Genomic DNA, 15,760 nt, shown 5'->3' with positions numbered 1-15,760 from the left:
CAGTGGTGATTTTGTTGCTGCGTTTGCACAGACACAAAGGTGAGCTAAGAATCAATGAACACAATCATGGGGACCAGGGACATTCCATAGCACTGAAAGCCCCTTGTATTTTTAGGCTGGGAGTTCAGCAAGAATAAAGCTAAGTACAGCTGCAAGACGAGTGGGAGTTAAAGCAAAGAGGATAAGGGCCATCTTTGAAACCTGATTAAAGAGGTTGCTTCCACCACAGAGAGCTCAGGCTGGCAATTGAGCAAGTAAATCCATTTCTTACTGCTGTCTCTGTGTAACAGTTCCATCTGTAAAACATTTCGACTTGAACAGAAACTGTGTTTCTCCATTAGAGAAATAAACAAAGCAAGACGCTGCATCCCAAATGCTTTTGGTCAGTTTTGTATTAAAAACATATGAAAGGTGTAATACCCATCTTAAACCAAACCACATTTATTTCATCAGTCACAAGTGCAAATACAGCAACAAGTCAGTTCAGCAAATTACAACACTGAAAGGAATGTAATGTAAATGCTAAGTACACTGACAGAGCAACTTCAAAGAGCAGCAAAAACAAAGTTTGTTCAAATAAGAACTTCTATTCTTTTTATCTGTACCCTAAAATAACATAATAAATCTAGATCAAGAATGTCTCTGCTAACTCATGTTTAGCCAGGTATTCTGAGATTAACAGCTTATATTATCCAGTGTGCAAAAGGCCTGCCTGTCCATGCTTTCTATTAACAGATATTTTGGATATTTGGAAGCAAAATTTTACCCAGTATTTAAATTACTGTGCGGATACCAGTCTGCTACTTGATCTTACACATTTAAGAAGACATATTTTTAAGAAAGAAGTCCAATCTCAGTGAACATAAACAATTCTACCAAAAGGATCAAAAGGGGGCAACGTCAAAGATAAAACTGAATAATTTTTTGCAAAAGAAAAAAAAAAAAAGCATGGACAGACTCAAGTAATCTCTGTCTTTTTTGCATCATCTTTAAATTTGTAGTTAAAATATATGTGGTGCTTACGTATAAAATAGAAAGCATTCCCATTAGGAAGATACTGCAGTTTAATTCTTGTGTTTTTTTTTTTCCCTACCACTTAGTAGCCAAGGAAAATGATTTATGCTTCATACCCAATCACGACTTTGCTTTAAAGAAAAGCAAAAGTTGACTACCAGTATTAGGCATCACAATTTTTACACTGGATTTTTAGTTAGCCTTCTTCATCCTGAGTTGCTGCTGCTTCTCTTTTTCTTTATAGGCAATGAATTGAGAGTCCGTGCCAAAGATTCTGTCCCACCACGTGAAGGTCGATGCGTAATTGCCAATAAAGTTCATGTGATGGAAATCATGGAAACGGGCTCCAGCGTAGAAAGGCACCAAATGAAGAGGGTTCAGTGGAATATCGTAGCCACTGGAGGGGAAGGGGAAAAAAAAAAATTGTTAATTATATTTGGGAAGAAACCTTACTACAAAATATAGGCATCAATTTGTTCTTTTTGTAATACAGAAAAAAAATATAATTTTTATTTTTTGTTTTATAGGGTCCTGAAGTAACCCTCCTACAACAAATCCCCTCCTGCCTTCAGCAAATGCTTCTGTTAACAGTGGCTTTTTGGCACTCAGTGACCTTTTTCAGCTCAGTTGAGCAACACTAAGAATTCAGCAGAAACACCTAGGAGATGACACAGGCTGATCTGCTTTGTTAAGCAGACTTAGCTGTCTGAAAAGTGATGTTAGTAAAAGGAAATAACAAAAAAACCTTAGTGACAGCAAGCTGTAACTATCAGCCAGCTCAGCTCCTCCTCAAACAGCAGCTCAAATCAACTACAGTTGTAGACTTTCTGCTCTTAATCATTTTCTGCTTACTGCAAGTTCTTCAAAGGTTTAAAACTGAAAATACAAAACCAAGGTAATATTAAAACCAGACTGCTCTGCTTTAAGGCCATTTCAACTCATCTGCTCAGCAGTACTAGAAAGCATCACCACCTAGCGGGGAGAACACAGAATAATCTGTTACAGACACCTGCAGACATTATCATTGAGAGATGAGGTTTCTGTTTTACATGAATTACTTCAGCATGAACTTGTGCTTCTCAGCCTAGGATCAAAACCACCTAAAATGGCTATGGTTTGTACCACGAGCCAGTTAATAGAGACCTGTTCCTCTAAAATCCTTCACACAGCCTACAATAAGGCACCACATGCTTCACAGTGTATATCCAGACAGGAGGTCAAGTGTGATGCTAGTAGGTCAAAAAAATAGGTTTCCCCTTCCTCTTGAACACAGGAAAGAAAAGCTCATTTTCTCACAGGTGAATCTAAACCATCAAATACTAAACGGAAAGAATTCCTGGAGATGAAATATGAAGTTTTCCATTATTTTTGGCATTCTAAGATGCATGTATGCCAAACATCCTGACAAAAGCCAGGCTGACACCACACTCAGGTGCTCTAGCTCATCTATAGCACTCTTTTGATCAACAAGATTCACTGACTACACAACCTCAAAACAGAACAGAGCTTAGCTCTTTACACCGTGCCATTCTAAGATGTGTAAAAGCACATGTCATTAAAATAATAATAACAATAATAAAGCAGTAAAGCTCAGCTCAGTGAAAAAGAGACAGGTAATTTTAAGACAGACTTAGGGAAAAGTGGAACTATTAAAAAGGAACAAAGGTCTCACCTGTGCACGTCAATGGTTTCCATCAGGCGACATATCACCCATGCCCACAGAAGAACCACGTGGTTACAGAAGACAACAATTCCAATAAAGAAGCCAGCTCCAAGGATGAGCGTTTCCAGAGGATGTGCATATTCTGCTTGCATTCCAAATGGAGACTACAAAACAGAACAGACAGGAAAACTGTCACCCTTTCTGATTTTCTATGCTCCCAAATCAGAATCACTACTTGATGGCACTCCCCACGTCCCACAAGACCCACAGCAAGAGAAATAGAACAACGTTGTGGGTGAAGGGAACAGTCTGGTTGAGCAAGGGTCTAAACACGAGGGTCCTTGCTAAAACAGAAAACAGTACTTTGAGTTGATAATGATTATGATGCCATTAGCAATTCCAGGTGCTTCCATATTAAACCCAAAACCTTCTGCTTCGGCTTACCATTGCCCCTGGCCAAAGAACAGGAATGTTAAAGCATTTGGCAAGCTCCTATCAGCTTTGCAATATATTCAGTCTTGGAAGTAGAACAAAACAGAAGGAAGCCAAAAGAATTTGTCATTTAAAGAAAAAAGAAAATCCACAATCAAAACCTACCAAAATGAACAAGTGTCCATATTGACAGATCAGCTATATAAATTAATTAAATTCTTATCATTCAAAACCTAAGATAGAACCAAAGCATTTATGTATGTATACAGGCTGCCCAGAGAGAGTGCGGACCCCATCCTTGGAGGTGTTCAAGGCCAGGTTGGATGGGGCCCTGGGCAGCCTGGGCTGGTATGAAATGTGAAGGTTGGTGGCCCTGCCTGTGGCAGGGGGTTGGAGATTCATCATCCTTGAGGCCATTCTGTAATCTATACACATATATGTATGTATATATGCATATGCACATACATACACACACAGTCATTCCCACATTTTATTTACCAAAAACGAAATTCCACAGAGAGTTTTCAACAGTGGAATGCTCACATAAAGATACTAAATTAAAAAACAAAAATAAAAAGCAAACCGACAACCTTCAGCATTGCGTTACCAGAAGAAAATGTTAAGCCTACTTTGGCTTAAGGATGATTTTAAAATCATCAGCTTGTATCGTCAGGGGAAGTTCTTAGTGAAACAGCTGTTAGCTTATAGATCACTTCTATATGAAGTGCTACACGTACTTGAGAATGCTGGCCAGAAGCTGCTCCAGCTAGAAGTCTGAGGGGCTGCCAAGAGGAGAATGGCAGCTACTGCTGCAGATCTAAGCACATCACCACACACTCATCAGTTTGCAGCAATGCAAAGTGATGAACAGCCATAACCTGAAAACCTATTGCATCCCTCCCCCCTAATAAGCAGACCATGCTATTAAAAGTGCACCCTTTCACTCTCTTGAAATAAAATCAAAGAACAGCCGGTGCGTCCAGTAACAAAATGGATGGCTGCACTCAGCTGTGCTCAAGGAAAGGCCACTGTCAGAAAGATGCAAAACCCTTAAGTCTGCCAAATGAAGTCTTTAAACAAGCCGTATGAATCTGCATGCACTAGAAGAAACCAAATCAAAACAAGGAATACATACTACAAACTCGTGGTGAACCTTATGGATGTACTTGTATATTCTTTTGTGATGCAGCAGTCGATGCAGGAAATAGTGCCAGGCATCCTCAATCACTGCACATCCAAAACACTGGGCAAGCAGAACATACCTTTAAAAACAAAAAGAAGAGTCAAGAGTTGTAGAAGATACTTGCAAACGCACAGTCTTGAAGGATAAAGGAGTTGACAAGATAGTGAAGGCAGGAAATGTGTATTACTGCTTGAAAAGGTAACATCTGTGCACTGTGATGTAAAAATCTTCATCAGCCTTTGTAGCTCATCTGTTGATATGTCAGAGTTAACGTGCAGTGCAGCAAGCTGTCATTTCAACATCACATCTACAGCCTATAAGGAACACCTGCGATCTAAGACCTAGATACAGAAACCTGCTGGGTATTTGATCAGACAGAAAACAACTAAAAATGATGAACTTCTGTTATAAAAACAGTTACTGGTGGAAAAAAAAAAAGGCATTTCTAAGTATTGCAGCATTTTTCACCAGTTTAGGGCAAAAGAGGGAAACATGAGGCATCTTCCCCTCCCCTGAGTAACACACTGCTGCTGTGAAATAAAACAAGGTGGGGTGAAGAAACACTTAAAAGGAAATAACAGAGAATAAAAAAAAAAAGCTGGATGATAAAAAAAAAACCCCACAGCACATCACCCACTTGGTATCTTACATGAGCCAGTGTGACTCTAGGAAGCTCTAATGAGCTCCTGCTGCAATTTAGTCTCAAGGCTGGTTAGCAAATATAGTTTGTTAGCCAAAAAAGTTACGTTAACGTCACAAACTCCATAATGAAGTTTCACAAACTCCATAATGAAGTTTCTGTTACGTGCGTAAGCAAGTGCCATTCAGTACGAACGCACAAGACATATCTACGTACCACCTAGGCATCTCTTCCCACTCATACGGGATGTTGAAGAACTCTGTGAAGTAGTACGTGCCACAGATTAGAGGAAGTTGAATGAAAAAGTGATTGAACATGAGTGTTTTGAAGCACTTCCACTGTTTTTCCCACGTTTCTGGTTTATCCTAAGGAAGAAAAACATAACAAGAAAAATGAGTTACGCATTTCTACTGCACATAAAACCAAAGACGACTTCAAAGGCAATTTCATCTCACAGTAAGAGACAGGTAGCTGGTCCTCCCACCATACAAATTAAACCAGGGAACACCAGTTTCATGGGCCTGGATTTCACAAAGGCTCTCACTTTTCTAAACTGCTTTTCACAGAATCACCAAAGCTGGAAAAGACCTTCAAGATCATGCAGTCCAACCACCCACCCTATCACCAGTAGTTCTCACTAAACCATGTCCCTCAACACAGCATCCAACCATTCCTTGAACATTTTCTGAAGTCTTTCATCAGAAGTTGCCCTTGCCAGCTCCCTTAAACTATTCTTGTTATTTCAGTCATTGTAATTAGCGGGAACGTTTCAGATTCAGTAACTCAAATTTAAGTTTATTTAAATTTCTCTTCTTTGCACCAAAGTGTTGCTATAGCTAAAAGAATACAACAGAAGCTGAAGATAAAAAGTTGTCAAGAAATAAACTGCCTTGAAAAAAGAGGCGTTTGCAGGAAGACACCTTATCAAATCATTGTGATGATTCCAGAAAGTGGTTTATTTCCAATTCCTATTACAAGGAATAGAGAAAAAACTGTCACCAGGATGGGCAGCCTGGTCTAGTACTAAATGTGGAGATGGTGGCTCTGCATGTAGCAGAGTGTTGGAGATTCGTGATCCCTGAGGTCCCTTCCACCCCTGGCCATTCTGTGATTCTGTGACTCTGTGATACTCTCCCCCTCAGCAAAAAAAAACTCCTTTGCCTCCCCAAACCCACTGCTCTTTGTCCCCTCATCACAAACACTCTAATTTTCCTCTGTTCCTTCCAAATTGCTCGCAGCGACTGAGGCCAAACGTAGCCACGTGAAATGGAAACCCCCAGCAGCCAGGTAGGTCAGCGTGCCTCCTGCACGCATCTCTAGGTGGGTCAGCATGCAGCCCGCTGCTTTGTCTTACCGGCTGGATTTTATACTTCTGCATGTAGGGAATAAACTGGAAGATGAATCCTGGCACGCAGAGCAAGAAGTAGGAAGCTTCATGAACTAGAAGCGACCCCCACGTCGCTATCTGGAACTTGGTGTAGTTGTCCAGCATGTAATTCCAGGCATTTTTAAACGGCTGCTGCAGAGGGTTGTCGGGCAGGAAGGAGTCTATATATTCCACTGCCAGGTAAGCAGAGTTCAAGATATTAACGCTGTCGTTCGCTGCCATCGTTCAGGCACAAAACATCACAGTTAGGGCTCTTCTACGGCCGTCTGCGCCTAAACTGAATGTCTGGAAAGGAACAAGCGGCGGTTATTGGTCAGAAAGGAAGAACCTTGGCCGTTAATTAATTCGAGGATCGAAACCGAGGAGCAGGCTCACACAGCCCCTTTTCCTAAAGCACAGCATAAAAGAACGAAGCTCCACACGGGTACAAAAGGCAACCAGCGGGGTACAACGCAAGGAGACGCGCGGCTCGGCCCTCGCTCTGCCCGCAGCCCCGGCCGGGCGGCACCCCAGAGCGGCCCGCGGCCGCCCGCCGGCCCTCCGAGCCCCGACCCCCGCCCCCCGCCTCAACGGCACCCGGCGCGGCCCTCGCTCACCTCGGCGCTGCGGCGGCCCTCTCGCACCGCGGGAGATGGCAGCAATAACAAGAGCGGCGCGGCCGGCTCTTCACCCGCGCCTTCTCATTGGTCGCCCGGTAACCCCGACGCGGCTCTCATTGGTCAGCGGGAGGCGACGGCGGAGAGTCAGGCGTGGGATGGGGCGGGTCGGAGCTGCCGTGCGCGCGCGGCGATTGGCTGGAGGGGTGGAGTGAGGATAGTGAGACCTCGGCGCGCGGCCAATGAGGCGGGCGGACGGCCGGGTGACGTGCGCGAGGTGATGAGGAGGAGGCGGGCCCGCAGGTGGGCAGGGCGGGGTGCTGCCCTGAGTCCGGTGAGGGCGGCTCTCCGCCTGGGAAGCTTCCTGCTTCCCCCAGGGCCTGGGGCCACCAAGGCATCCCGCTAACAACGGAAACTACAATTCCAGTACGGTGGCTTGAGTACAACCCCTTCAGAACCACCCCATTCACTAAACACCCACCGCTTCCCACCCTCAGCCATCACTAACTCACAGTCTTCCCTGACCAGAGGGTGGAGTCGCTGCTTTTATCCCCACACATCGCTTCCCTCATGGCAGACGAGGCGTGCGGAGAAACACGAGCTTTAAGCAATTGGTTGGCATTAGGAAACCATATACAAACTGTTTATTTGAAGAAAATATCTCAAATATGACAATAACTTTGGTCGTGTTAAAAGGAGGCCATCCAGGAATGAATAGAAACGAGCTGCTCTATGAACATGGCCACAAACAGCACATCCAGTATTAGCTAACAGAAGCTAAGTTTACACGCATTAAGAGACCTTGGTACCATGCAAGTTCAACTTAATTTCACACACTCATTATAAATTTTCAGTTATTTTCATGCCAAATCACCTTTCGCATAAAAAGGTAAGAAAGAAGTAACATCTAAACGTGACCAAAATTGAACAGAAAGAAGAAAAACATTAAGTACAGACAACGTTTTTATTAAAAAGACCTCAAAATCAGACCTGTTCAAGAATCATTATACCATCTCTGATCTCCTTCTGTGGAAATTAGTAGGGGTAAGTATTGTTAAATATCAAAAAATACAACTCTCTTGTACAACATAGTACGGGCATATCCAAAGTACTGTGCCAAATTATAAATAATCAAGTGGGGTTTTGAAGAGCTTCAATAGAAAGCAACTTATGCTCACACATACATTATGCACATATTATAGTTATGTAACAAAAGTTTTATATAAAAGGAAACAGATTCCCCCCCATGCCAGCTTGAATTACTGAGGTGGAATTCCATACCTGCTATGTAGACTGACGGTTCATTTCTTTAAATATGATTATTAGTCTCTGGAAAAAATAAGACAAATTGACTTCCACCAGAATACACACCATTCTCCACTGACAATCTGTTTCTCAGTCACAACTGACATAAGTCTGTCCTTATGGAAGTGGCTTCTGTGTTTGAAGATCTTGCAGTATAAAAAGAAACGGTCCTACTACACTTCAAAAATTCCATCAGCCCCTGTTCAGCCGCAAAGCAGTCCCACGCATTGCTTCTGCCTAGAGTAATCTTCATCATCCATCATCTCTAATTGTACACAGCCACATCTTCCACTGTGACTCAAGGCGCAGCTACAAGTAGAGAAGTGCTCAGGTACTCAGTCACTTCAAATACACTTGAAGACTGCTTCTAGTGCATAATCAAATTGAAAATCCCCTCGTCGATCATAACGGTTTGTCAATAACTGTAACACCTGGAGCAAGGGAGAAAGGTGCAGGTCTTGGGAAAACAGAAGAACCCGTGCTCATGCACAGCTTTTCAATATGATGCTCGTTGCAGGCTATTACTATGTTCTTCATTTATTTTTAACAGCACATCAATTACATAACAAACTTAAATGAATCAGTGTAGATTTCTGAATGTTTCTGTTATTTGGAAAAAAAAAATCAACCTTACCCTTATAGTTAATATATCCTTTACATACACTTAGATTCTGTAATAACTTAAGAAACTGCAGTTAGTAAAGGAGAAGCTTCCTACAACACCTCATTTTCTAAATAGCAATTTCCCACAGAGAGCTTCAGAATTGGACCGCTGCAAGTTGAGACAATGACAAAAACTCTTCCGAGGAAAAAAGGGACCAGTCACACTGCAACCTTCTAACTCATCATTGCACGCTAAATTCTGCTTCTATACAGTTCAGTATCTCTTTCATTTTAGTGAACAATTATTTGAAGTCTTTATTCGAAATGAACCATGAAATTCTTCGTACCTATTCTAGTACCTTAGCTTTGATTTTCGACACTACTTTGTGCTGGAAAGCTTGCTTTATCAAGTTTCTTATCCTGACTGCAGTTCAATATGCTGTAAAAAGTCTTAAAAACAAACCCTAGACAACGTTACCTGCATAGCTCCTTCCTGTACTCATACAAGATGACACAACTGTCCATTTATCAGTTGTTGGATTATAATATTCCACTGTTGATAAATTACAGGAGCCATCATCTCCTCCAACTACATACAAGAGCCCATTTACAGCACAAACACCTAAAAGAACAAAAAAGACAGGGAACCAATTATGAAAATTAATGATCAGCTCATTCACACCCATGAAAGCATGAGGAGTGACTGTTGTACGTACCTGCGTTCCTTCTGCACATGTTCATATCTGCAACCTGCTTCCACGTACAGGTGACAGGGTTGAACACTTCCACGCTTTTTCTTACCAAAGGACCATCATGACCACCTACTGCGTACAGTAAATTGTTTAACACACCAACACCTGTGAACACGTGAAAACACTCCAAATTAACCACAGCATCATTTGACTGATACAAAAAAAAAAAAACAACCAAAGAAATGTCTGCTAAAATAAATCATTCATCCAATGTTAGGAACTATTTCAGAAGACATTTGGGTCAGGATACATAAAGAGACAGTAGAGTAATGCAAGACACTGATAAAATGTCTTGCATGCCCATCTTTATTTACAGGGACCAGAGGTGTTCTGCAACATAACATGTAGAAGATTTTGGATGAAAAAAAGATGAGCAGAACCAGGAGGATGGCTGGAGCTTAGGACTAATTAGAAATGATAGTAAATAATACAGTATGCTCAATTCAACGTAAAGGAAATCTGATGAAGTGATAAAGCATAACTGAATTTTTAGAAAGTAAAAACTATGCAGTATGGAGGATAAAAGCTGAGAGCACAGACATTAAACAATAGGAATGCCTCCACTGAAGTGCTGGAATGCCTTATAAACGTGTATGAAACAAAATAAGCAATTACAGTGAGTACCTTCCTCTGCTAGAACACAAAACTCCAAATTATCCCAAAGTATTTTTTGGATCTCCTTTACTCCCAGGGTCCCCTTTACTTTACAACATTTTATGAGTCTATAAGCTTGGGATGAAGTAATAAATGTAGCTAGTCCAAGACCTACTTGCTAGTTAGACTGCACATATGGAAAAGATGGTAACAGAGGAAACAAAAAGGGAGGTATGTTTGTTTATTCCTGGCTTTATAATGCACTATTATAACCCAAACATATTAGGTTTCAGAAGTACAACTTTTCGGCATTAAAAGTTGTGAATGATGGACCACAAAGATAATTAAAAATCAGTACTATGGAAGGATGTTGGGCTTAAAAAAAAATGTTCTGAGACCTTAAAAGCCAGCTGAAACACCTTTGAAAAATGTATCCCTAAGACTGCAAGTGTGGACCACTCCTATCCTACATGGGGAAGAGAAAATAAATCTGCGGTAATGATTTGCTCATTAAGAAAACCAACAGATTTTAATAACGAAAAGAAAAAAGGAAGGAAACAAGGAGGAGTTAATTAGTACTGCAAATCTGAAAAGCGGCTCTTAATATGACACTGATTATAAATCATGCTATCTAGCACTCTGCCAGTGCCGTTCACGACTGACGTTCGCCTCTACCCATCCCAGTTCATTTAATTCCTCTTGGATTGCTATTATTTCTAGCTATCATGTCACAGTACTAAGTGACAGCTTTTCTTCCTCCCACTCTCTTTATTAGACAGGATAATACAGCATTCATCTTTTGTATGGTTAAACATTGTGGAGCTAGGATGGCTAAGATTTTTAGTTTGAACGTGTGATGCGATACAGATCAAGCAAACAACTATAAAGAATGTGCTCCATTGCTATTTTTCTTCCCCACCTGAATTTTCTCTCCAGTTTCTGACCTGCCTACATAGTGTAAATAGGTTTTTTTTTTTTGCCATATTGCCATTTCTTATTTGGCAATTCCTTTTTAAAAACATCTTTCATTTCTCTTTGGTCCTTCATTTTCCCTTAACCCCACCCCCAGTTTCCAAGTCCTACCTTATTTCTTACTCCTTCCATCTGTATCTTCTTGTTGCCGTCTTCAGAGTTCTCCTGTTACTTTTCTTTCCTGCCCATTTTCAGGACCCTGTCTTATCTCTCTCATCCCTCCCAAATAGCCTGTATCTGAATCTGAAGTTCCTCATCCCAACATGTTGCCTGAAACAGATCTGTCCCCACACACTGACCAACAGAGATGCAGTCGGTACTAGAGAAGATGAACTGAGGGTTCACCTCTGAAATGGCTTTTGAATGAAGATGAAGCAGTAGGAACAGCAGAGATGGGCTTAAGTCCCTTGAGACGAACAGAGATCCCTAGATTTAATGCAGGAACGAAATTCTCTTTAGCGAGTACCTAAAACACCAGGGCTGGTCACCAGCTGAAGCAGATCTAGAGCTTTGAGATACCTGGCTGACAGACAAGCTCAGTCAACAGCCACAATTTTTCCACATTACCACCCGCTGCTCCCCAAGCACAAATGAATCTTTCCATGCATTTAAGAGTGGCCCCAAAGAACATTGGATTATTTTCCTCAATTACGTGAATCTGAAACTACTGACCGGATTTACCTTTTTCCTCTCTATTTCTTTTTTAAACAGAGGATGAGATAAGAAGTAGCGGAGTTACATGAACAAGGTCCTGAGCTGTAAGGCGAGGGGCAGGAGGAGAGGGGCAGGGCAGAAAGATCCCTGTAGCTGTTGCATTTAAGGCACTAAATTTTAGACTTGTAGAAGTAGCTCAAAATCCAAGAAAAATCTGAAAATAGGCAGCACATAAACAGGCTGCAGGTGCAATGACAGCTTGCAAAAACAGGTTGTGGGTTGTTTTTTTTTCCATTTAACTATTATTTTTTAAACTTAGATAAAAGGGTGTTGCTGGAAGACTGCAAAATGAACCTTCTTAGCAGCCCACCAACGCTGTTTGTCTCTGTGATCATTCAAGTAATTTGGCTGTTTTATATAAACATCTTCCTCAAAGCTCGCCAATATTAGACAACTGCCTACTGCAGCTCTGGCCAAGTTTTAATCCCAGATTTATTTTCATGATACACCAACTAAGTAACTAGAAGCTTCACAGTACCATATCAGACTTCTTTCATTAACATAACTTTCATTTAAAAACCACAGAAATATTATTGCTAGCAATAGCAGACCGGTCTACTTGCTAGTATTGTAAGGGCGGTAAGGAAATATGACAAACTATGTAGCTTAAATTCAGTACTGATTTTAATACTTCTATATAATGACTACTGAAATAATTTGGATTGACTTTAAACATCATTACCACAGCACAAAAACTACTCAACATTAATAAAGAATAATGGAAGGCAAGACGAAAAGTTGGGACAACTATCAGTCATCTACAGAGCATACAGGAAAGCCACCCATTTTATTTGCAGCAACATCTTTTCCAATTGTGAAGCAGGTTAGCACAATCACCAGTAGGTATGTGAAAGGTGTTGCTAAAAAGCACCGCTGAGTAATTGACAAAGAAGTGACCTAAGTGAAAAAATAAACGTAGAAAAATAATACTGCGCAATTTGACTTTAAAAAGTTCACGTTGGATGCATCTACAGAAATAAAACAACTTCAGTGAGTTGAAAAAACCTGAAATACCAAAAGACAAATAGAGGAAATTGAACAGTAAATGAGAGTCGAGTCCAAAATAGATAATGAAAATGCTAAAGTCAGTGTGAAGCTCTGGAAACAACATTTCATTAAGCAAGAGCAGAATACCACAGGCATTTTCAATGTCTCTGAAGAGAAATATATATATATTCAGAATCCCAAAGGGAAAAAAATCCATGAAAAAAATAAGGGATGTTTAAGATTAAAAAAACAAAAGGATCTATCTTGGATAAATATGGAAGGACAACATACTAATCTGTACATATCTAAAGGGTGTGAACATCAGGTGGTGAGAAGAATTACTGAGGATGAAATGAAGGGTACATAAATGGAAGTCGTAAGATGAAAGCAGTAATACCAACTTAGGGATGAACAAGGACAAAATTTCCTGTAGTAAATAATAATGCAGAACGAGTCCTCTGAAAAGAGGTGGAAATCTAGACTATGGTTCACAAGAAAAGTGCATCTGACAATGCTACTAGATAAATCAGCCCAACACTGGCAAAGTGATATCTTGGAGAAAATGACATCTCTCATCCTGGACATCTAGATTTTGATAATTCCTTATTTAGCTACTACTACAGTGACTGTAGTAACCACACGTAGTTCACTGTAAACTTGAGAAGCTATGGGAAGAGTATGAAAAGTATGAAAAAGCAAGGGAAAATATTTACTCTTAACAGACTGAATTTTACTCTGTAAGACACTTCTGTGTTTATAACCTGAGATAAGCCTGCCATTTGAGACTGATGCTTTTCATTAGACTCAGGCATTACCTTACCTTTTATATTTCTGATACAATCTAAAAGCACAGATCTGCTTCAGTTTTACTGCAGCTGATGATTTTTGTTCGCTCACCTGCTCCGCTCCGCCTAGTGCTCATTTCTGCCACGTAGCTCCACTCATTTGTATTGGCATCGTAGCATTCGACTGAACTAAGGCACTGACGTGATGCCCCATCATAGCCACCAACTGCATACAGTTTACCTGTAAAGGTAAGAGAAAAAAACCTGTACATTTCTGATGCACATGGAGTAAGTACACTGTTAAACATGCAGAGGGGAAAGTCACCGTTCTGAGTTAGCTGCCCACTACTTGTATCAATCAGTTGCTGTGAGTTTCTATTTTTGCACGTAGTTCACGATAATACACTGTGGTTCTTGTCATTTTTAGGAGGTAAAAGACAGCTTTTGCATCTAACAAGAACAGTGCAAGTCAAAAGACTTTGAACTGCCTAGCTGACATATAAGGGCACTTGACTCTGGTTTTAACTAAGAATTGTACAAAGGCCAACTAATTCAAGTGTATCCAACATTGCTAGCTCACTTAAAGGCTCCCTAGAAACATCAAAAGATTCAGATGAAAATTACTTGTATACTCTCCATTTTTAGATAAGGAACAGCAATGGCTCCTATGCAGTTAAAAAAAAAAAAGTGCCTAAAACTCTTTCAGGACACACAAGCTGGCTGTGCATTGCACAAGCAACAACCAAGCCATTCACCACCAAGCTGCCCTTGAACGCCAGTCACCCACAGATAACAGAGTTAACAGTACAGTTACGTCATTAAAGACCAACTTCAATGCTCATTGCTTCAGCAAACAGGCTCTTTATCTTTGCTGACATGCATAATACAGAGCACACACGGTTAGCACGTATTGTTGGCTGGCCTTAGGCACATCTGATACACAGTTGAAACCCTGAAAAAAAACCCTATGCTAAAAGCTTGCCAAAACAAAGTAGAATGCCTATGTCTAGCTCACACCATTTGAATGACAGGGTTGAGAGGAAACCAAAATCTGAAGTCAGTGAAAAAAGGCAGTAAGTAAATGACTGCATTTCTCCTCCTCATTTCTAATGTTACTTGTAAACTTACCTCCAACAACACCCACTCCAACACTACTTCTTCTTGTGTTCATTGGAGCTACATGAAACCACTCATTAGTCTTTAAGTTGTAAACTTCAACTGATGATAAACCTATGAAAACAATATGACATTAAGTCCTCTACAAATCTAGATGCAACATGCCGTGTATCTTCCAGAAGGTTCTCGATATCTGTCAATTCAAATTAATTTTAAACTTAACTACTTTGCAAAAGGTACAACTGGTATCCTTCAGCTGGCCAAATATAGTCACCACATTCTTGGTGTCTGCAAATGGACAAAGCAGTAAAAGCTTGGGGAACTTTGAAAAATTTTCCCTGGGATTTATTTCTCTTTAAATAAAACGTTCTCTACTACGTACACATCAGTAGCAGCTATTAAGGGAAGAACCTTCAGACAGAAGGTTTAACATACCTGTGAAGCACATGACTGTATGCTTTCCCACAGTTCAGACAACATTGTTTACAACCCTGTTTACACCAGACACAAACTCAGAGGTGTAATTTTTCTGCTCACAGGCTCCTTGAGGTACGGACCTAGACTGTAGAAGTAATACTGAAAGGGAACTTGTCCAGGCATTATGCCTAAAGCCTTAGATGGAAAAGAAAAGCCTGCAGCTCAGCACTGGGTATAAGGATGAGACCACTAAAGCATGCTCCAACCACAAGGTGCTAGGCTATCCTCACCATTCCTTTCATCACAGGTAAGAGATATTTGATACAGTTGCATCAAGGGTAGAGAAAACTTATCAACAGAAAGTAAAGGCAAAGATACCTGTACTCCCATCAAATCCTCCCACAGCATAGAGAAGTCCATTTAATACAGCTGCTCCCAGTGTGCTTCTCCTGTCTTGCATATTAGCAACACTCGTCCACTGGTCCTTCACCGGATCATAGGAATCTACTGTGCGAACTCTTAATGAACCATTGAAACCACCAACAGCATAAACCATGCCTCCCATGTACACCATTCCTAGAGCAGGAAAAAGGAGAAGAA

General features: G+C 40.8%; 2 protein-coding genes across 3 annotated transcripts in view; both read right to left on the bottom strand.

Annotated features, from left to right (window-relative positions):
- Positions 1-425: 425 nt before the first annotated feature.
- On the bottom strand, positions 426-7,024 carry MSMO1 (methylsterol monooxygenase 1). The gene is made up of 6 exons (XM_042871389.1): positions 6,916-7,024; positions 6,287-6,604; positions 5,149-5,297; positions 4,245-4,371; positions 2,687-2,841; positions 426-1,411 (listed from the first exon to the last, which is right to left on the bottom strand). Exons 2-6 carry the CDS (start codon positions 6,539-6,541, stop codon positions 1,207-1,209), a joined length of 891 nt encoding a protein of 296 aa, XP_042727323.1. The 5' UTR covers positions 6,542-6,604; positions 6,916-7,024; the 3' UTR covers positions 426-1,206.
- A 506-nt stretch (positions 7,025-7,530) lies between these two features.
- KLHL2 (kelch like family member 2) overlaps positions 7,531-15,760 on the bottom strand; it is a 58,177-nt gene continuing 49,947 nt past the window's right edge. For both annotated transcript variants that reach the window (XM_042871810.1, XM_042871811.1), the window contains 6 exons: positions 15,539-15,736; positions 14,756-14,857; positions 13,740-13,868; positions 9,540-9,680; positions 9,302-9,445; positions 7,531-8,651 (listed from right to left, as the gene is read on the bottom strand). In XM_042871810.1, coding sequence (XP_042727744.1) covers positions 8,623-8,651; positions 9,302-9,445; positions 9,540-9,680; positions 13,740-13,868; positions 14,756-14,857; positions 15,539-15,736 — 743 coding nt within the window. In that variant the 3' untranslated portion in view covers positions 7,531-8,622. The remainder of the gene's footprint in view (positions 8,652-9,301; positions 9,446-9,539; positions 9,681-13,739; positions 13,869-14,755; positions 14,858-15,538; positions 15,737-15,760) is intronic.

This window comes from Lagopus leucura, unplaced genomic scaffold (genome assembly GCF_019238085.1).
Source record: "Lagopus leucura isolate 7727_CA_CO unplaced genomic scaffold, USGS_WTPT01 Super-Scaffold_100004, whole genome shotgun sequence".
Classification (NCBI taxonomy): domain Eukaryota; kingdom Metazoa; phylum Chordata; class Aves; order Galliformes; family Phasianidae; genus Lagopus; species Lagopus leucura.
This window is presented reverse-complemented; position numbering and strand designations above follow the sequence as displayed.